The sequence below is a fragment of the Lissotriton helveticus genome, chromosome 10, assembly GCF_964261635.1.
Source record: "Lissotriton helveticus chromosome 10, aLisHel1.1, whole genome shotgun sequence".
Taxonomy (NCBI): Eukaryota; Metazoa; Chordata; class Amphibia; order Caudata; family Salamandridae; genus Lissotriton; species Lissotriton helveticus.
The window spans coordinates 877819092-877841728 of NC_136071.1; the positions used below are offsets into that span (position 1 = coordinate 877819092).

At 45.2% G+C, this 22637-nt stretch overlaps 1 protein-coding gene across 4 annotated transcripts in view; it reads left to right on the forward strand.

Moving 5' to 3' along the window:
- Positions 1 to 22637, forward strand: part of LOC144784606 (ATP-binding cassette sub-family B member 5-like) — a 1313284-nt gene that overhangs the window by 472263 nt on the left and 818384 nt on the right. For all 4 annotated transcript variants that reach the window (XM_078663518.1, XM_078663516.1, XM_078663520.1 and 1 more), the window contains exon 2: positions 15046 to 15148. In XM_078663518.1, coding sequence (XP_078519644.1) covers positions 15063 to 15148 — 86 coding nt within the window. In that variant the 5' untranslated portion in view covers positions 15046 to 15062. The remainder of the gene's footprint in view (positions 1 to 15045; positions 15149 to 22637) is intronic.

Sequence of the window (22637 nt, forward strand, 5' to 3'; positions counted from 1 at the left end):
TGGTTATGAAGGAAGGAGGTGAACCATTTGAGTACTGTCCCAGAGATGCCCATTCCGATATTCAACAGAGCGAGTAGGTTCTCGTGTTTGACAGTATCGAATGCAGATGAGAGGTCAAGCAGAATGAGGAGGCAGGTGCCGTTTTGGTCTAGAATTTGGAGTGCGTCATCATCATCAGTTATGTGGGTCATGGCTGATTCTGTGCTGTGAGGACCTGCACGGAAGCCGGATTGGTGTTGGTTAAGGAGGTCAAAATGATTGATGTGTTTAGTCAGTTGTAAGTGAACACATTTTTCTAACAGTTTTGCTAAGGTAGGGATATTAGAGATAGGGCGATAGTTGTTGAGGTCAGAAGGGTCAGATGTGGGTTTCTTAAGTATGGGTGATACTTGGCCCACTTTGAGGGAGTCTGGTATAGATCCTTGTTGAAGAGAACTATTAATGATTTTGGTCCAGAGCGGGAGAAGCCATGGGCTAAAGTCCTTTACGGCGTTTGCAGGTAGAGGATCCGAGAGGTGGTTGGAGGGCTTCAGGGTACTTAGGATCTTGCCTATAGATTCTTCCGTGTATGTATCAAAGGATGCCCAAGTAGCATTGTTTTTTAGTTTCACGGGTGTTTTGCTGATGGGGTTGGAATATAGATTTGGATCCGTGATGAGATCCTTCTTGATGTTGACTGTTTTTAGGTTGAAGAAGGTAGAGAATTCTTCACAGGATGGTAGCGTGCTGGTTGAGCTAAGCACTTGCTGTGGTTCATCTTTGGATTGAGTTTTGATTAGTTCAAACAGCTTTTTTGGTCGTTTTTTGGCTTGGTTTAGTTGAAGGCTAAAGAAGTCCGCTTTCGTTCGTTTGATTTTCCTGAAGTAAGCATTTCTTTTTTTCTTCAGAGTATTGAGGTGCATAGCTGATGGGGTGGATTTCCAGTTGTGTTCTGCTAGTCTCATGTCTCGTCTATCTTTGTTAAGCAGACCGTCATACCAAGGCTTTGAGCTTTTGGAGGAGACTCTCTTTAGCTGGATAGGGCAACTTCGTTGATTATCGTAGTCATTGAGTTGAGGTAGTGATCGGTAAGAACCTGGACGTTGTCGTTGCCAATGGGAGGTATGAGTAGGTTGTAGTTGGGGGAGGGGGAGGAGATGGTATTGAGATTCCTCAAGTCTCTTTTCCAAACCTTGGGTTTGGTGGATTGGGCTGGGTGTAGTTTCACCAATTCATTGATGAAGAATGTGATAATGTGGTGGTCAGACCAGTCACAGGGTTGGATTGAGTCAAGATGGGTGGCGTCATCTTTGGAGATAATGAGGTCAAGGATAGAGCCTTTGTCGTGAGTGGGGCTGTTGCAGATTTGGGTTAGGTCTAAGGTGTTGAGGAAGTTTTTGAGACTGTTAACCACGGAGTCGTTAACCAATTAAGGTTGAAGTCACCAAGGAATATTTGTGTGTTTTGTCGACCCGAGTTAGTTGTGATCATGTCCATGAGGTGTTCAGTGAAGGCGAGGTTGTCCCCTGGTGGGTGGTAGATAATATGTAGAGAGCATACTGAATTGCCCTCACTGTTGACGTCGATGCATATGTGTTCACAAGAGGAGAATGTAGGAGAGATGGCTCTGGTTACTGAAAGGCTGCTGCGATAAATACATGCTATTCCACCTCCTGTCTTGCCAGTCCTGTCTAATCTGATGATGTGATAGTTAGGGGGAACTAGAATGTCGATGAGGGGGGATGAGGATTCAGTTAACCAGGTTTCGGTGAGTATGGAAAGGTCTAGGTCATGTGCGATAATGAGGTCGGCTATGTCAGATGCGTGTCTGGTGGCAGATTTGCAGTTAAGTAGAGTGCATTTGAGCCGTGGGCTGAGGAGGGAAGTGGAAGGGTCCAGGATGAGGGTGATTGTTTTCAGATTGTTAGAGATGGTGCCTCTAGTATTTTGCGTGGGGGGCCTGTGCGGGTCGGAGAGGATGGTGGAGATGGGAAGGTGAGTGGTGAGTGAAGAGCTATTTTGAGGTGGGGCGTGTGAGGGTTGGAGTGGATGGAGGGGGTGGGAAAATGCTTGGTGGCTATGTGGGTAGTGGGAGCGGGTTCGTAGGAATGTAGTAGGGCCCATATGTCGTATCGTGTCAGTGGATTGGTGCACCGGAGAGGTACGGTTGGAAGAATTAGGGGCAGGGATAGAGGTCCAGTAGGGGGGGTTGAGTTTGTGTGAGTGTGTGGGATGGGTGGGGTGCTGCGGGATAGCACGGTACTCGGTGGAGCGGGGAACCTAAGTAGACTTGAGAACAGTTAATTTGAAGGTTTGAAGCTCGTCTTTGATTTAGTGAAGGGTGGACATCATCTGGTCGAGAGTGTAGTTAGGAGCAGTAGTGGTGGGGGTAGTAGGAGAGCCAGGGGTAGGTTGAGGACAGTTGGTTCGGTTCGATGGGTGTGTGGAAAGGGTATGGGTGGGGGGGCTAGAGAGTTGGGTAGGAGTTAGATGTGGGTGTGGAGGACGTGAGGGTGGGTGGAGGAGGAAGAGGAGGTGGGGTGGGGGTTTCCCTGGTGGGTACATAGGTGAGTGTCGTGATGGGGAGAGGAGGGAGTGGTGCGGTAGGGGAGGGTGGTAAAGGAGAAAGGGCGACTTGGGGTGGTATAGGAGGAGGGGGAGCTTGGGGTGGTGTGGGAAGGCGGGGAGGAGGTGACGGGGGGCAAGGTGTGGATGGAGGGCGTGTACTACTGTGAAGGGAGAAGAGGGGCTTAGGCGAGAGAGGAGGAGGGGTGGTGAAGAGGGAGGGGGTGCAAGGTGAGAGAGGGGGTGCGTAGGTGGTGCGAGATGAGGAGGTGAGCTGGGTGTTAGAGGTAGCGGGGTGGGGGTGTGGCAGGAAGAAGGTGTGATAGTTGTAGGGGGCATGGGGGTGGTGATAGAGGTGAAGGGGCTAGATGTGAGAGGTGGGGGATGGTGATAGAGGGGAGGGGTGATTTGGGCAGAGGAGATGTGTGTTGTAGGGTGAGGTAGAGGGCTTGAGGGTTGCGCCAGACTGTGTGCAGCCAAGGGTTAGGGGGGTCAGGGGAGGGAGGGTAGGGGGCTGAGTAGGTGGTGGTGTGCGAGGAGGAGGGGGGCTAGGAGTGAGAGGGGGCGGGTGGAGATGGGGCAGGAGGAGGGTGGACTAGATGTAGAAGGAGGGGGGGTGAAGATAGGGGAGGGGGCTCAAGGTGAGGGGAGGAGGGGGTTGAATGTAAGAGGCGGTGGGGAGATGATAGAGAGGGGGTCTGGGGATCCAGGAGTCAAGAATGTAGGGGGTGGGAGGGTGTGGGACTGAGTGGGAGAAGCAATGGATTGGGTGTTGGGAGTGGAGGATGGTTGGGCGGGGGGTCAGTAAATTGGCTACCTTCTCTTTAATGGCTGGAAATAAGGTATCAAACAGATTAAGGCTACGATCTGTGGACTGGGTGAGGATAGTACCATTGTTATAAATGGTGATGGTTGCTGTCGCTTGGAAGAATTGTGATGGGGTAATGGACATCATAAGACCATGTGCGGACTTCCTCGTGGAGGAGACCGTGAGTAGGGCAAGGAAGGCTTTCCTCCATTGCGCTCTGCGTTTAGTGTAGAAGATGATGTCGGTGGTCATGCGTCCAATATGGGGTGAGAAATAGGGATCTGCAAAGGGAGTTTCTGGGTAGGATTTCAGAAAGTTGTGTTTGAAGGTTTTGGCAGATTTTTTCGAGAGCTTAGGGTGGTAGTTGATTATGTATGTGTGGGTGCCGGAGAGTTCCATGGTGGGAAGTATGGCGTAGGTAAAGTGATGTGAGTTTGTGAAACTGTGGAGGTGAGGAAGCAGCTGGAGGGAGTATGATTGGGGTGTCTGGAGTGGTTGTCCAAAGAGTAGTTAAAGCTTGGTTGGAGAGGGGCAGTACTATAGGGAGGGAGGAGAGAGGCTGAAAAGGGGGGGTAGTGGCTGAAGAGGGAGATCCGAGCTTGCCTGCTGAGAGGCTAGTCTCAGAATAGTCGGAGACTGGTCTAAGATGGCCGACAGCTTAGCGGGGAGAAGGTAGTGGCAGTGTGGTCCTTTGTCTGTATCAATGTTGAGTCGTACTTCTGTTGTTGTGATTCGAGAGACAAAGAGGGTGCTGGGACTCGTCAGGGCTCGGGTTGCGCAGTTGTATAGGTATTTTATGATTTGGCCAAATTGGGGATGTGTAGAACTGTGGAGGCGGGGTAGCAGCTGGAGAGACGGTGAATGGGGTATCTGCGGGGGGGGGCTATCCTAGGACTAGTCAATACTGGTTAGAGAGGGCCGATATTCAAGGGAGGGAAGAGAGAGGCTAAGTGGGGAGGTAACAGCTGAAGAGATTGTTCCGAGATTGCCTGCCGAGAGGTTAGTCTAAGAATAGTCAGAGACTTGTCCAAGATGGCCGACAGCTTAGAGAGGAGAAGGTAATGGCAGAGTAGTCCTATGTCTGTTTCAATGAGCGGTCCTATTTCTGTTGTTATGATTAGGGAGAAGGTAGTGGGAGTGTAGTCCTATGTCTGTTTCAGTGATGGGTCCTATTTCTGTTGTTATGATTTGGGATACAAAGAGGGAGCTGGGATAGACCAGAGGCTAGGGGTGAGCTGTTGTTTAGGTATTTAATTTTTTAAAAAAATTTTTATGGTTCGCCCATTTTGGGCAGAGGCGAGGGGGGAAATCAAGGGAATTCAGATTCAATAAACTAGGGTGGGCGATAGTAAGCTAACGAAGGTGCCACTGAGTGAGGCAGTTGTGATATAAACACTGTCAATGCTTGGAATGAAGCCGGTAGTTGCTGGTGGGGGGAATACTAAGCCGGATTATCCTAATTATGCTGAAGTTAAGGTGCTGGTAGATTTTTGGGGGCGTTTGAGAAAGCGGCTAATTGCTATTCTCTGAGGCTTACTTGTTTAGTTGAAGTCTTCTGTAGCCCAGCGGGGTCCGCTGCAACCGCAATCAGCGCGACCAAGCTGTCATTGCTTCCAGGAGCAGTCCAGAGTCGTGCACGGTATCGGCTCCACGGGGCACAGTAACAGTCTCCTCAGGGAAGACCTCTGTGCTAGCTTCCTGTCCTCACCAGGGCGATGCGATGGGGCAGTCTCATCCATTGGGGATGGGGTGGGGTGATCAGAGTGCTGCCCTGCGATGTTTGTGGTGCCATGCCCGGAGCATTAACAGAACCGCTCTGTATGCTGTGAAACGTTGCCCTGCGATGTTTGTGGTGCCAGGCCCAGAGCAATTAACAGAGCCGATCTGTATGCTGTGAAACGCTGCCCTGTGAAGTATGTAGTGCCAAGCCCAGAGCGTTAACAGAGACACTCTGTATGCTGCAGTGACCAGCGGTTGCAGCTCACTTCCCGGTCCCGCAGCACGCCTTTAACCTCTGGGGCAGGACGGAGAAGCGAGGTGATAGGATCCGTGTGCCGGACATTGTTCTTTTCAGTCTGGCACAGTTCGCGAAACGTCCCGTTTACAGTGCTGGCGGCGATCGGTGGGGTTACCGCATCCCCATCTTGTGTAGATAGGCGACCATCCAGGAAGGTAGACGATGCGGGCGATGGTTGCTCCAGTGAATCTTCACTCGGATATAATCCTTGGGCACGATATCCCGTTCAGACTGCTGGCAGTAATCGGTGGGAGCAGCACAGTCGCAGGTTGTGAAGGGTGTCGTGGGGGAGGTTTGCGTGCATGTAGGGGAAGTTCTGATCCAACGGCGATAATCCACGGATGGTGGCTGATGCAGAATGATGTAGTTACTCCCGTTACTCCTTTGTATTCATGGTTGTAGCGTTCCGTTTCATGGTTGTTCTGTTCAGGTTGGGACTGTCGCTAAACAGGGATAAAGACCCAAAGGTGATCCCCAGCGCTGGAGCTCTTCCTTTGAGCTCCTACCAGTCGGCCATCTTAGTACATGTGTCAATTAAGTAACCACTGCAGGCCAACCCCAGAAAATGGCACACTGGCACAGGGGCACTCAAATCCTTCAGCTTCCTTGCTTTCTTCTCCTTGGCAAAGGTCCGTCTTGATTCCTAGAAATGATCTAAAGTCTTGGGGTCTGTGCCCCAATATTTACACTAGTAAATCCTTTATCCTCTGAAGGCAGAGGGTGCCTGTACCTAGCCAAAACCAGTTCTGTGCAGCTTCCTAGCAGGAGGTGGAGACAGCATTGTTGAAAGCAGACCTGGCTCAGGTAGCTCAAAGGAAATCTCGTCCCCCTACTCTCTATTCTATGAGGGCTCAGGGGAGTGAAAGGAAATCTCCGCCCCCCACTCTCTATTCAGCCAAGGTCCTATTCAGCCCAGCCCTGACTCATCAGACTGCTGGAGCCCCAGCCCTCCTGTCACTCACAAACCAGACATGCAATACACAACCTAGCCGAGGTAGGCTGGATAGTTAAGCAAAAAATACCCACTTTCTAAAAGTGATATTTACAAATACAGAATGTTAAAATCAACTTCACTAAAAGATGTATTTGATCATTCTGAGTTCAGGCATACTAAATTCCTTCTCTACCATGTCCCCTGGGTCAGTTAGGATTATAAGATGTTATAATCAAACTGCCCATTCTGGCCTATTGGGACAGGTAGCCTTGCAATGGTGAATAATGAAATTGACTGTAATTCACTATCAGGACATACCACACACATCAGGGCATGTCCTACCCCTTACTTACAATGCACCCTGCCTATAGGCCTACCTTAGGGGTGTCTGATATGTAGAAGAGGGAATGTTTAGGGGCTGGTAAGTGGGTGCACTTACCAAGTCAACATGGTAGTACTAGACTGCACACAGGCTCTGCAATGGCAGGCCTGAGACACACTTTACAAGCTGCTTCTGTGGGTGGCATAACCAGTGCTGCAAGCCCCCAGCAGCATTTGATGTACAGGTCCTGGGCACACATGGTGCACTATAGTAAGGTCTGACAAGTAAATCAAACAAGCCAATCATGGAGTCACTAATCAATTACAATACTTTATAATAGGAAGCACTTGCACTGTGGCACTGAATAGCAGTGGCACGGTGTCCAAAGCATCTAAAACCAGCAAAACATATAAAAAACAGAGGAGACAACAGCAAAAAATGGAAGGGAGACACACACCAATGGTATCAGGTCTAACACTGCATGTCTCAGCATCACAACATTCTGAGAGAACACCCTGCAATCCTCAAGGAGCAGGGGAATCTTAAGGACACTCAAGTTACCCTTTAACAATGCTGCCAAAACAGTGACTCAAAACCACCAACCGCAGGAGGAAGAATCCACTAAATCCTTGGGAATCACCCTAGGCAAACACTTGAATATGCAGGCGATATCAGTAATGCCACCAAAGGAGCTAATCATCAGATGAGTATCCTAAAGAAACTTAAACCATTCGTCCCACAGGCCGACTTAAAAATGGCGGTACATGTCCTAGTTTTACCAAGATTGGTCTAGAGAAGCACCACTCTATGTGGACTTCCCAAATACAAGCTGGCCCAGCTGAGGGCATCTCTCTACGCTGCAGCCAGGCTGATCTCTGGAACAAAAAGAAATAACCACATTTCTCAGACCCTAAAAGAACTGAATTGGCTACCAAATGAGGCAAGAATACAACTAAAGATTGCCTGCATGGCCCATAAAGCCCTTCATTTCAAAACCCTTAGTTCCTTAGCACAAAAGCTAGAGCTGTCGGGAGGTTGCAGACATTCGTGAAACGCGAGCTCAGTACTACTGAAACCACAATCCTTCCATAAAAAGAGAACGTGCTGCAGAGCTTTTTCTAGTATCGCACCGAAGATTTGGAACTCCTTTACACCAGATGTACGCAGAATTCTTTCCTCCTCCACCTTCAAAAAAGAAGTGAAAATGCTTCAAATGAACAAAGTCACATCCTAAAACTTTAAATCTTACGTTACTGTAAGCAACATATGTTATCTTATCTAAAGCTGTCTACCTCTTTTTGTATTAAAGGTTGAATATTGAATGTATGTATATTACTCCCTCTCTCATCTAATGTTTCCGAATGGTGTAATGTAAAGTGCTCTGATACCCTCTAGGGTCATGTTCGCACTATATTAAACTTTATAAATAAATTCAAATAAATAAGAAGATGAACTAAAGAGCTTGCTAGCACAGGATATCATAAAATCCTCAGATGGACCAACTCCTTGGGTGTCCCTGTTGTGGCCATATGGGAACACAACACAAATATGCATCTGTGTCTATCAGCACCTACCAAACACAGCAATTGAAAGAGAACAGCACCCAGGACCTCACCTGAATGACATAATCAGCTGCCTAACTGGAGCCTGTATATTCTCAAAGCTAGACTTATTCAACGGCTACCACCAGTTAGAGCTTGACCCGTAGTCCTGCTAAATTACAACATTCTCCACACACTTGGGACTATTTCGCTACAAGCATCTAAGTTTTGTGGTATTTTCAGCCGCTGAAATATTTCAGGAGATGGTGCACGGGGTGATCAGACCCGTACAAACGGTCTAAGTTATACCAATGACATCCTAGCACGAATGAAGAGCACGACAAGGCACTTAGAGAGGTCTGCAGTAAGGTGGAAATCGCTGGCTTGACACTGAATGAAGACAAATTCAAGCTGGGGAAAGGAGAACTTGTGTTCTTTGTCAACATTTCCTCATGGAAAGGAATGCAGCCAGACCCCAGCAAAGTTGAAACGCTCTGCAAAACACGCCCCCCAGTAGACATAACAGAGATGAGGGTGTTTCTTGGGCTGGTAAGTTACTGTGCTTGCTGCATCAAAGAGTTTGCTACAGTGAGCACCCCACTCCATGAACTGCCTTAACAGGGGCAGTCATTCCTCCGGGCCTCATAGTGCGGCAGGGTGTTTGAACACACCTGGCATGCTGTCATAGCGGTAGACCACCTTGCCTACTTCGACGTGTCCCTGTGCCCTGATCTCATTGTAGATGCCAGCCAGGTGGGTTTAGGAACCATTCTCACAAAACATATGCCAGGAAGAGACTCGCCAAGACAGATTGTTGCGCATACAAGTAGGAGCCTGTCAGGCATAAAAAGGGCATACTCTCAACCAGTAGTGGGCATGTGAACACTACCACATGTTCATCTACAGGATGTCATTCACAATCGTGACAAACTACCAAGCACTGGTCACAATATACGGCAACCCAAATGCAAAAATTCCCCTGCGCATCAAAAGACGGGGGATACGCCTGATGGTCTACGACTTCAAAATAGTGCACAAACCAGGAGGGAGCATGACCCTGCTGACTACATGTTGAGGCACCCCGTACCTCATGCAACTGAGACAACATCCATGGGCGATGATTTTGTGCTGCATCAAAACACACCTGCCCAATTGACAATAGAGGAACTGGTGGAAGAAACAATGAATACGACGCCATGCTACAAGCAGTCACAACACTCATACAGCAACAGAGAAGGAGATGTAAACAATAGCAGTCCAGTAAGGAAAGGGGTCAGAAAAGGAGAGATACTTGCTTTCAAACAAATACAGGAAGAGCTGTCTGAAACGGAACATGGAATACCACTTCGAGGAGCCAGGATAGTGATACCAAAGACCCTCCAACGGCAGAAAGTATACCTGGCACATGAGTCTCACAGAGGCATAGTGGCAACAAAGAAAATGCTGAGAGACTTGATCGTCTGGTAGAAGACATGATCATGAGCTGTCACCTCTGCCAGACAATGGGAAGACCACCAAACCCAGATCAACTACACATGTCTGGCCGCCCCAAGGCAGCGTGGATGACACTGACCGCTGACTTCTATGTGCCGCTGGACACCGGTGGCTTTCTGTTGGTCGTCATCAACAATTACTCCTGTTTCCCCATAGTACACCACATGTCATCACCATCAGCAACAGCCACCTTACCAATTTTAGATGACATATTTGCAGCATGGGATGTCTCACTGTCATGTAAGACAGACAATGGATCACTGTTTTCAGGAGAAGAATTCCGCAAGTTCATGGCCTATCTGGGAATACATCGCAGGAAAATAACACCTCAATGGCTGCAAGCAAATGGTATGGTGAAAAGGTTTATGGGCAACATAAAAAAGGCCATCCAATTAGCAAAACTGGCACAGAGCTCAATGAGCCAAGCACTGTGCCAAATACTTCTGGACTACCACAACATCCCGCACAGTTCCACAGGTCAATACCTAGTAGAACTGGTACTGAGGAGAACAAGCAGGACCCGCCTGCCTCATCTGGAAGCCAAAGCACTACATGAACACAATGACATTGCCACAGAAGAACAAAGAAGCCAAGAGGAAGATGAAACAACACTCCGATACATGGTGTCATGCCACAGCATCTGAACTAAAGCAAGGGCATCTATTACTTGTGTGCCTAATGCAAACAAGGAAGTTAGACAGTCTCTTCCTGAGCCAGCCACTAACAGAAACAAATGTTATCATGGCGTTCAGGGTCCCATTCTATCACTAGAAACAGCTCTCACTTCAAGGAATTTAGAACATCAGATGATGATGAAGGAGAGGCATTGCCTAGCAACAAACAGAAAGCTCAGAGCGACGACTCTTAGGAGTGTTCAGATGGAGCTCCTCACAGCAGCGAAGGACTTCTCTGGGCTGTAGCTGCAGGAGAGGAATAGGGCCAGGAAAAGGAAAGGTCCCGCCCAAAGAGAGTGAGCCAAAAACCAAAAAGGCTAATTGAAGAACTATAATGATGGATCGAAGAACATTCATATCTGAGACACAGTCACAATGTATCTCTCTTTCTCTTTCTCTTTCTCTCTCTCTCTTTCTCTCTCTCTCTCTCTCTCTCTCTTTATCTCTTTATCTCTTTCTCTTTCCTACCTTTTCTTGTTTTCTCTCTCACATTTCATTATCTTTTTGTTACTCCTTTCCTGGAAAGGCAGGCGAGGAGAAAGGTTTTATTTGTCAACTAGGGGACGGAGATGTCAGACCAATATGTGCAGGCAAGTGCTAGGACCCTGCACGGAGCAGATGGGAAAGTGACTGGACACTGGACACCACTTCCGTTCAGGGGGTGGGGGACACATGGCAATATACCAACACCCACGAGGAGCAAAGAGGTACCTGCGCGCACTGCTCTGCCAGAGAGAATAAGGAACCTTGTATACACTCACCAGCCTCTATGTGTTGACACCTCCCAATGGCATTATTCACATTTGTAATGCTCCTGCTAGCAAAGGCATGTGAATCTAACTGTTTTACTGCATTTCTTTCCTTTTTAAGCCTCAGGAACTTTATGAACAAACTCACGATGGAAATAACTACTCTACCAGCCAACAGAGACTCAGTTTTTTCAACAAAGCAATACTCCCAATACTGTTTTTGATTGCCACTTTGGTGACTGTTTTTTGTGATTCAGTGCATTGACACTCAAAAAGGTATTGTGCGCCCCGCCAGGGGCCTCCTGGATCCGCCAAGGGCTAAGCCAAAACCATCTAACTTGTTTTTTTTAACAGTGTCTAACTGACATCACTGCCAACATTAAACAAGCACTGCCAAAGCCAATAAATCTGCCATTGGCTGCCATCATCTTGGTTTAGTCAATGCTTTAAAAATATTTTTGTAAACTTTTATCACACAAAACTTAAAAGAAATGTACACTGATGCATGAATGAATGCAAAGTTTTACAAAAACATTCAGAGGTAGCTCACAATGCATGTGAATGAGTATTCATTCAAATACCTATCTATTTGAATGTTTTTGTAATAAGGTTTTACAAAAACATTGAAAGATGCCATTCTTGACAGTTTTAAACTCATTAAACATATGATAGAATTAAAATTATGGACTCCAACGGACACAGGGTTTGTGAATATAATTTGTGTGCTGTAGATGCACAAAGACTGCAAGCTTTCCAGGTATGCCCTTGTTTTCTGCTTTACTTAGATACCCTCCCTCGGCCCCAGGCAAAAAAAAATATTTCTTTAGTGGGAAATAAGTCTGTTAGAGATGTTTGAAAATATGTTCTATGGTATTTTTGATCCCCTGCAGCCACAGTGGCATAGCAAGAGTTTTTGCTGAAAAAGCACAATAGCTTGAATAGTGTATTCCCTTCATTTAATTCAATTTTAGGTTTAGGAGCTTGGTTATCCCCGTTGTATTCCTTATACTCCTTTCTCTTTACAGAAAACGCAGATACAATGATAAAATGTCCAATCCTTCCCAATCCGACTTGTGGTGTAGATCATACAAGGCTTAATAATGATCAAATCGCCTCATTGTGGTTCTATCCCAATTTTATAAATTCCTAAACTTTTGTGCTACAGTAAAACAGCTTTCAGTGAATAGCGACATGATAACATATTTAATTTACCAGTGTCAGTACTATTTGCTCAATTGATATGTGCTTCAGAGTTTAGCACACCTAGACACACTTCAGGAGTTGGTTGGACTTTGGTATAGTGCAAATGGGAGGGGGTCAGAATCTACTTTACCAGCCGGTATTCTCCACCCATTATGCGAGTTTTGGGAAACTGCTCGGAACCTGAGTTACCGTGTGCTTTACCATGCAGTTTTTACTTATTTCACTGAGGAAAAAAAAACATTTTCAACCTGTTTGCCAGAGAAGTACGTTGGGAACTGAGGAGCAGTGCACACTTCTGCATGTCCATGGGGAGATTTTTGTGTTACCCCCTGGACTGCTTCAGGGGGTGAGCAGGGGCTGGGCAATCATGCGTCCCACTAAACCAAGACTGCTTTGCAAAGTTGCTTTCTAAACTGACATCAATTTCACTGTTCTTTGTGCTGTGTCCTTTTCTGTTCACTGTAAGTCACACTAATACCTTCGAGTGCAGAACAACTACATAAAACCATTACCAAAAATGAATTATAATGAAACTGGCATGACTTCAGTTTTGATTCCACATGTTGATAGTCACTTCCTTACATTTTCTGGAGTAATATGATCTTCCCTATCTCTTCCTGCATAAGATAATGAATCAGTACCTCGAAGATCCTCCCCATATTAGTGTCCTTTTATTTCAGTCATATATCTGTCTCTGGAATTTATGTTTTCCAGTTTGTTTTAGCATTGTTCCTGTGATCATTGCCTCCTGTTAATTTCTGCAATCTGGTCTAGTGTGGCTCCATTGTTATCTGGAGCTGGATCACTGATGTTCTGGTAGAGATTCCAGTGTTTTAATCTGGCTTTTGTTGTGTCTTTTTGTACACCATCATCCTTCAATGAGTAGTCGAGATACCTGGGTGTCTTTCACTTTTGTAACTAAACAATTTGGTTTGCAGTCCGCTATCTATTGCTAAAACATTTAACCCCTTCCATGCTCGTGACGGAACCATTCCATCATGAGTCAAGGTTGGGCTGTGCTGATGACGGAATGGTTCCGTCACGCCCGCGATTGGAATGTCCAGCACAGGGATGGAATTCCTGCTGCACGGAAGCGGTTAATCGTTCATCATCTGGACTCAGATCTCATTTTCATTACCACTTATGCACAGAAACAGCCCAAATCTTCGGAAAGTTAGGTGAAAATGTAACAAAATACTTCACTGGAAAAATAGCTGGTTTTTCATTTATGTTTTTTTTCTCTAATATCTTGTATCAATGTATCTACTATGTATCTAAAGGTATGCTCAATAAAAAATAATTAAAAAAAAATAGCTGATAAGAGAAACGCATATTGATGTGAAATTTTTTGTCCAGAATCACAAAATTTGATTAAGATAGGAAGTCAGTATATCAACTCTTATCACATGGCCCCAACAGGATAGGCTTCATTTAGGGCCAGATGTACAAAGCTATTTTATGATTCCAAACGCTACAGTTCTCACATTTGGAGGCTTTTTCGCAAAATGTTGGCATATTTTAAATCCATTTTGCAAGTCGGAAAAGCCTTTCTAAATTGTACTCATACGGAATTGCAAATAGGAAGGGGTGTGAAAGGAGTGTTTCCTCCTAATTGCAATACAGTATGGTCAGTGCCATTGGAATGATGCAATTGCATAACTGCAGCGTTTTTTTGCAAAATTTTACACTTGCTGCATTTGCCAAATTTATTTTGCTTACTGCTATATTTAGTACTTAAACTGGTACTAATGAGGTGCAACCACTGCCCCTGACAGGGTTAACAAGTGTGAAAATGACAAAATAAAGCAGTAATACTATAATTATGCTGCATTAAACTGCATAATGTGCCTTTTCTTGCTGTATAATTTTCTCAAACCTGCCACATAATTTGGCCCTCTAGTACAGCATAATTCCATTGGTCCTGAGTAAGGTATGTATCAATGGACTGAGAACAAAATAAGGTCACCTAAAATGAGATTGATTCGCAAATGCGAAGTGGTCCTTTGGGATACCATCCTCTTTGTGTATGGCGTTGGCAGTCAGTGGGTGGCAGGGTGGGGGGGGAGGGGAGAAGGCAGTGGTCGAGAAGACAGTGTTTCTCAAAAGGCAAACTTTTTTTTTTTTAAAGCAGCACTGGTTCCTTTAGTGAAGACGGGTTGCTGGGGAAAAAAATTTCAAAAAATTTTGATGTTGGTCTGCTGTTTCTTGCAAGCCATCATCCATGTGTGTAGCCAATCGCAGGCAGTTGCATATAGCAACCTGCCTAATTAATATACATTAGGCAGGCTGTATGGCGACTGGAGAATTTGCAATGTGACCTATTAGTGCATAAGTCGCATCACAAAAATTAAAGTCTGTTTGGCAAAAAGTCGGTGCACAGCTTACACTTTTCCAAGAGAATAATACCACCCATTTGTTGTTTATTTCAAAAGTTTGAACAGACCTGGCTGTGATACTAAATGGTACTGTAAACAAAACCATATGCATTCATTTGTAACAGGACTTTTCTGTCGTTGTCTACTTTAGTTATTAGTCATGGATCATTATTGTAGCTCCAGAACACATTTAAAAGTGTTTTCTATTTATATTTGCTGTGTGAATTATGTACAGATAAAGGTTAAAATTACAGTTTTGGGAGATTTGGCTTACTTTTGTACTGGCCGGGACATCATAATACCAGTGAAGCCGGTAGAAATCTGGTCAGGGGGCACCCTACCCATGTGTGAATTACCTGATATTTGTCTCTTGTTTTGTTTTAGATTAATACCAGTCAGTCATGGTGACATATGGTTCAACCGATGTGCCTGAAGGGATAATAGAACAGCACTTAAAGCATGAAGTGGATATGAACATCGACGATATGTAAGTGCAATAAATAACATTCTGACTTCAATGTGTACAAGAAGTGAGCTTTCAGATTCTCAAACCAAATTACGAATCAGCCGGTCGGAATTGAAATGGGCCGGTCATTCCGTCTGGCTTCCAACGGGCTCAAGTAGCGCGTCACCCAGTTAGAGGCTGGCCCGTAATCCCAACATGCGATCTTTCCACCCTTGGGATTACTATGCACGGTTTCCATCATGGATGCCATGCCGGCCTTTCCGAAAAAAGTTTTCGGGGGACCTAGGGGCCCCTTAGAGTGTGTGGCCTCCGATTGGGGGCTGAACCCCATGGCAAGCACCTTTATGTGCCTGCCACGAGGTGGAGGGGTCAACAACACCTCCCATTTCCTTATGGGGCATGTACTATAGCTGGTTTGTGGCCATAACACCTGCTCCCATAGGGAAATGTTGAAATGCGACTGAACAGTGGGCCTGAATACGATGCCTGTCGGACTCTCCTCCGACCGGCACCATGGCAGAAGCAGGACCACTTGACTACAAGACAGCGGTCCTGCTGCCCGCATTATGATGCTCCCACCTTCATTGCGGACGCAATCTGTATATTTTACATTGCGGGGTGTGCTGCGGGCTGCAGCACACGCAGCAATACAAAATTTACACATCTAAAACATCCCTGCACCATGTGGCAGGCAGCATGTGGTGCCTGCCACATGGTCCAGGGATGTTTAGTGGGGCACCATAGGTGCCTCCCAGGCCTCATAGCGGAGGGCCAGGAGGGAAGGGGGCCCTGCTAGGGGCCCACAATGTCACTTTCCGCCTGCATTTTCATGGTGGGTGAACCGCCATAAAAGGGCATGCAGAAAGGACCATCCTAATCCCTATGGTGGTGCTTTAGCAGGCACCACCCTCTTTACAGGGAATAGGAGTCCCCCACCGCTCTGACAGGAACCTATATCCAGTTGGACATGGCGGTCTTTCTCCCCAACAACCGAGCTCTCTCCCAATGGGCTGGATGGTGGAGGGACCACCACTGACAGCCTGATGGTGGTGGTCTTACTGCAATGTTAATCAGGCCTAGTGTTTGGTGGCATCCAAATCAGGCAGTCTGGACCACTGACCGAAGGTCGGTCAGTCCCGTGTATGAGACGGTGTCAGGCGTAAGCAATTTTGCCCACATCGTAATCGGCCCCTAAGTGAAGAGGCCCATAGCTTTGCTCAGAAGCCTGCTGCTGGCGCCATCTAAGGTCGGAGTGCTGAATGCCAGGCTGCATAGGCTTGATTCTACCTCATGCCTCTCTCACCCACCACCAGATACTCCCTCTCTCTATCTCACCCTTGCAGGGTCATTTTCATCCCTGCTTTCTCCTTTTGCCACTGTTTATCCGTCTTTCTCTTTTTTCCTTCTTATTCCATTTGATGTTTTTCTCTCTTGCTTTTGGACGAAGGTCTGTTGAGAAAAAATATGAGCCGGACCCCAAAAATGAGTGCCAGTGGGCCACACCTGCAACCACTAGCTCAAATTAAGAACCGGTCAATATTAATTTGTTTACATGCACTGCATATCCTGTTCTACCCTGGAGGTTATCACACATTTCATAAGATGTTGAAATGCAAAGGATTATCCTTCGACATTGGTGCTTGGGTGCAACAGCATTAATAGTTCATTTCATACAGCGTTTGTGTTAGGAGGTTTGGGCCAGATTCATGTATTGTGAACATAGCTTAATTGATGCTGTGCACATTGACTGATTAAACAGTTAAAAAAAAAAATTTTAATGTGTGTTTTAAAGCATCTTTTTACACTGCATAAACTACTTGTGTTTTACATGTGTATACCGTTTCCAGATCTTATTAAATATTATACATGTCATCACAAGTACAAACTCATTGGCTTCGAGTGCAGTCTAACTGACTCGTATGCACTCCAAACTTTAACCCTAATAAAAATAAGTCTCATGCGGGCTACCAAGAGGGCCCGCTTTTGGGCTGAGCGTCCAGTGCAACCTGGGGTGACCTTGGGAGCGCTGGGTTTAGAAATATCTTATGGGTTTACAGACACCTGCAGAGTTTCCTATGTGTCCAGCAAATTTCAGGTAGCAGTAAAAAGGTCAAGATGACTCTGGTGATTAATGTTCCTGCTGGAGAGGTATGGAGTTTTGTCTAGTGGCAGTTTTACTCATTGTAAAGTAGGGAGAATGAACATGTACTTTGCAGATCACAGAACTGTATTTTATGTGGATAGCTCAGTAGGTTAGTGCTTTTGTCTCAGAGATCTTTTTGTTACTTGCAATTCATTAATTACAATTCTAATATAGCACAGTGACTTGTAATCTGGCATGAAAGAGCTGCATGCAAACTGCAAAGTATAGGTTAGGACGTTATGTTTTTTCCCCAGTCTTTCATCATCTGTTCCTAATGTTGCTGGAAAGGTTTCATTCGGGTAGAAATACATTCCTATCAGTAGAGCCACCGCCCAACAAGCACTTGAAAACAAATTAAATGAATGTGAAAGAGGGTCTATGGAGAGATGAGGAGCACTGGTGGGGGGTTGTAGTGAGGGAATCCCTGGAGAAGGTGGTCATGGGGGGCAAATAAAAAAACAGTTACGCCGCGCGCCACCATCTCTAAAGCCAGCCCTGGCTAACAACCAAGTCCTGCTTGTGTATATGCATCACTGGAAGCCCCTGGAGCAGATGCCATTGTTATTTGCATTGATTCAACGTTTACTGACAACTAGTAGAGCAGCGTAGCACCAGGGCCGGCCTTTGAAGGGGCATCAGTAGTGGAGTGCACTGAGGTTGGTTACAGCGTCCCAAAGCACGCGGTGATTTTGGTTCAATGAGAGGGGGAGTTACAATTGAGTTTGGCCAGAGCGCTATCTAAATAAAGCCTAGACTTGAGTAGTGCAGTTGCCTTATGCTGGGGATAAAAAGAAGGGTTGAAAAACTGCTATGAAGTACCTGCTGGGCGTGCAGCCTGCTTCCAATGTACATTTACAGTATGATTTTAAAGACTAACAGTAGTTCCTGTGAGATCCAATATCTGCCTGTGTTGAAGCTGACAATAATTTAAAAGTACTACCAATGAATTAGCATGCTGCTTTGGGGGTCAGTAAGGGGTCGCCAAAGGTTGCATTTGCTAACACTGCTTCACCCTTCTGTGCCCTGACACCGCTATTGCTACAGTGGTAGCAATAGAGTGGAAACAGGGCTACCCCTTCCTTGTTTACTTGCCATTCACCACACCACTCCTGAAACAAGTAGGGAGGCTTTTAGGGGGTAGGGATGTGACATATGTTCAACCCTGTGGTGTCATCTGGGCCAGATGACTTGTGATTAGAGCTCACCGTTTTTACTGATTTTTACAGATAAATACAGACATAAAACTATGTGTTTCCTGTCCGTATTTATTTTTAAAAGTGGAACAATACCGTAAATCAGTGTTTCCCAAACTGTGGTCTGCAGACGCCCAGGGGACCGTGACACATTCCCAGGGGGTAACCGTGTCAAGATAACACCAGTGATTAATGGAGAGATGAGAGTTTTGTCCAGTGGCAGCTTTGAATTATCTAATGTAGCACAGAGGGTTAACATGCCTACTGCAAAGAACATGTATAATGCATTTTAAAAAACAGAGATTACTTTGGTACTGTGCAGTTCATAAGTGACAATCGTAATCTAGCATAGCGACCTACAAAATGCCATCAAAGAGCTGCTTGCAAACTGCAAGGTACAAGTTAGTGACATGTTTTTCCCAGTCTTTCATTATCCTGATACTGCTAAAAAGGTTTATTTGTGTGGAAATACATTTTTATTGTTAAAGTCAATGCTAACCACTGTGTTATGTTCTGAATCCCGGGTTTGTGCTTTTCCAGACCAGGCACTATTTGAAAATGCCTACCAGTATGAATGACGTGAATTCTACACCTTGTAGTACCCTTTGTCTTATGTGACATTTTCTATACACTGATTTATATGTAGGATTCACTGTCTCTATATGTGTGTGATGTAAAGTGCTCTCTCTCATACAATGGTATGAGATATGCTATAAAAAATAATATACATGTGACAGAGGGGCTATGGAGAGGTGAGAGGTACTGTTGGAGGGTGATAGTGGGGGAATCATTGAAGAACCCCAAAAAAGATTGTCGTATTCTGGTGCATAATAAGGACTTAATTTACTATTCTTTAAAGCTAATAAAATTCAATATGTAGGGATAACTGTGTTGTAGACTGCACCATTATTTCCTAAATGTTTTTTGGGGGGAGCATCCCAAAGCCCCCTTTGTAGTGGTCAGGCTCACTCACTGCACTTGGTGTGCACCCTATGGGGACTGGTCTGAAAACATTTGCCAGGGCTGCTTTGAGTTTCCAGTCTGGCCCTGGCAGGAGCAGAAGCCTTGTACTGCGAAATAAAACCAACCATTTAAAAGTTAGTCACGGAGATGCAGCTTCCCATCTATTTTCTTCATTTTTTCCAAATTCTTTCAATATAAAATACAACAGAAGTGGCAGAGAGAGTCGTTAGCATCCTTGGCTTAACAACACGCTCCACCACTTCAGAAACACAGGGCTGCACCTATATTTATAAGAATATGATGCAGCCCTGTGTTTCCCCGACGCTCACGCTAAACTTAACTTTGTGGCGCCAACACAGGCACCCTTGCAACATAGTGCAAGGGTGTCTGCATGCAGGGGAAGATTGTTTTTCCCTGGTCTTAATTTTGGCACTGCCTCCCATTTACGCTGCCCTTGTTAATAGGGGACAGTGTCAAAATCAATGGGTGTTGCAGTGGAACGCCCACCGCAACACCCACTGCCCACCCCTTTCACGCTAAGCATTGGGTGAAAGGAGGTGGTATTTACAAGCCAGCGTTAAGCCATGTTAAGTGACTTAACGCTGCCTTGTAAATAAAGCAAAGCCCCTGTCGCCATGGGAACGTCGCAAAAAGTGACATTCTCATGGTAATAGGGGCTTGCAAATATGCCCCTAAAATACTTACTAATCCGAGTATTTGTTTTGTGTGCACAGGTGTGTTTTTTTTCGAATTATTGTTTTAATGTTTGAATTTTAAATCCTACAAATTGCGTGGGGGTCCCCGGCTTCCAGTGGTGACTCAATGGGGGTCCGCAGGAGTCAAAAGTTTGGGAACCACTGCCGTAAATTATGCTTCTAATGGGTGACTTTTCATGCTGCGCTTCAGGAATTCCAGATCAACAGCTGAGCAGATAAATAGCATGGAGAGTTAAAAAACAGGATGTGGTTTCATTAAAACAGTCATATTTTAACATACTTATGTATATGATGTTAATATTTACTCTTGGGTGTAGTTTTTTGCTATATTGGCTGCTTAATGTTGTAAACAAAAGGCATGAAAATAAGAGTGTATGTTTATCAGTTACATAAATGTGGAAATATACCATTTTATCACTCAATTTATATCCTACAACACAGAATAAATATAGAAAATACCAATAAGATAGGTAAAAAATAAATATGGATAAACACAGACTGAAATGTTAAAAAAATAAATACCATAAAACCGGAAGCCTGACTTGTGATTAGGCCTGGGCGGAAAATTCCATTCCGCTCGCGGAATTTGCGGAATTCGGGTAATTTCGCGTTCCGCGGAGAACGTGAAATTGGCCAAAATGCTGCTTTCCGCGACTTCGTCAATTTTTTTGCTTGTTCGCGTTCACAATATACGTGTTCGCGAGATACTTTTCCCCGAGCACGCAAACAGCGATTGCGAAAAGTAAAAAAGCATCGCGAACAAGCAATTCCGCGTGTTCGCAGAATTTCTGCGTGTTCGCAGAGATTTTTTACCGTTTCGCGGAGATTTACGTAACGCGATTACGCAAATGCCGCCCACCCCTACTTGTGATGTCATATCTGATACCCCTGGCATTTTGGTGAATTGATGCCCGCTTTTCACAACTGTAATATTCGGTACTAGAAGGCCAGGTGAAATTCACTTATTGTAATTGTGAATGCATTTATATAGCACTTACGATCCCTGATGAGTCATGAAAGTGCTTTACGCCAGGCAACACACCGAGCACTTCCAGCGTAGCACGCCGCAATCCTGCGCTTTATCTTTAAGTATGTTTAATGTATTTGTTTAGTTATTTAAATGATTTACTTTTTAGTATCACCACAACATTCTTTCAAGTCCTGTAGTTACGCATGTAGGGTTGACGCATATGTCAATGGATGCTTTGCTTGCAAGTCATTCCTCTAATAGAAACTTCTGCACAGTATGTTTCTGTAGCACTAGGCGCCGACTCAGATTGTAAACATCCTACCATGGGCAAAAATGCAGCTGAGGACGTCCTCACGGGTGTTTTGAGTCTCTCACCAAGCAAAAGCAAACAGCTATGTCCCTGGGGGGGTATCATGGGACATAGAAGGAGCCGACCCTGGGTATTGGTGTTCCCTAGGGCCATCTTTGGCTCCATGATGGGGGCCGCATTGCCCCTGTCCAAAATACAAGTTAGACCTAGGGAGAGGTGGTCCCTGGGCCCTGTCTATGACAGACCCCCCACATTAATGAGGGTGCAGTCCTCAGGGCTTTTAAAAGCCCTAGGAGGGGAGCCCCTTACGTCCCCTCCTATTTTTGTGATATGCCCCCAGGACCTGGCGGCCCACCGGGGAGTTATTTAAAAGCAATCACAGGAATAACTACTAAAGGCACTGCCACCACTGCATCAGCGTAGCGTGCTGTGCTATAGAAAAAAAATGAAGCATTGGGGGAAGAGTGTGCCCTGCCTGAAAGAGCAGGCAGGAGAAACACATTTAACCAAATAGTGCTTAAAGGCTGTAATTAAAGCCTACCGATTAACAACCCATGTAACAGGGGGTGTCTTGATGGGATATTACAATATGAGACAAGGCGGTGCTAAGTAGGGACTACTAAGCCTGTTGTCCAATGAAAAGCCACACAAAAAAAAGAATATGCCATACAAGTTATCTTAAACTGAACTTACAAGAATAAAAAAAGGCATATATTAAACAAAGTAGAAAGCATTTTACATTTTGACATTTTGCAAATAGAGAGGGGGAGAGAAAAACAAATTCTACAACTAAAATAACACGTAACTTTACATAATAATAGCAAAGAATATATGTTAATATATCTAAAAAACAATATACTAGTGTGAAATAATCTAGAATAAATAAGAAGAATAAAAATTGCAATTTACGGCGGTTTAAAATTTTCCGAATGATTAAAACAAACCTTATTCTTAGCAACATTATTCAAATAGTTGGTTAATGGTAACCAGTATAAGTCTCTATTAGCAAGTGGATTGTAAGAGGAGGCAAAAGCAATATCCAGTCTATTGTAGTGACAAACATTATTCCACCATGATTTAATGGAAAGATTGGTAGAGCATTTCCAATTCAGTGTAATTTGTTGAACGGCTAAAGCCAACATAAGATCGAATAAACCTTGTTCGAGGATGGGCACACCCAGGGATTCTATCAAACATCCTGCAAAAAGAATGTAA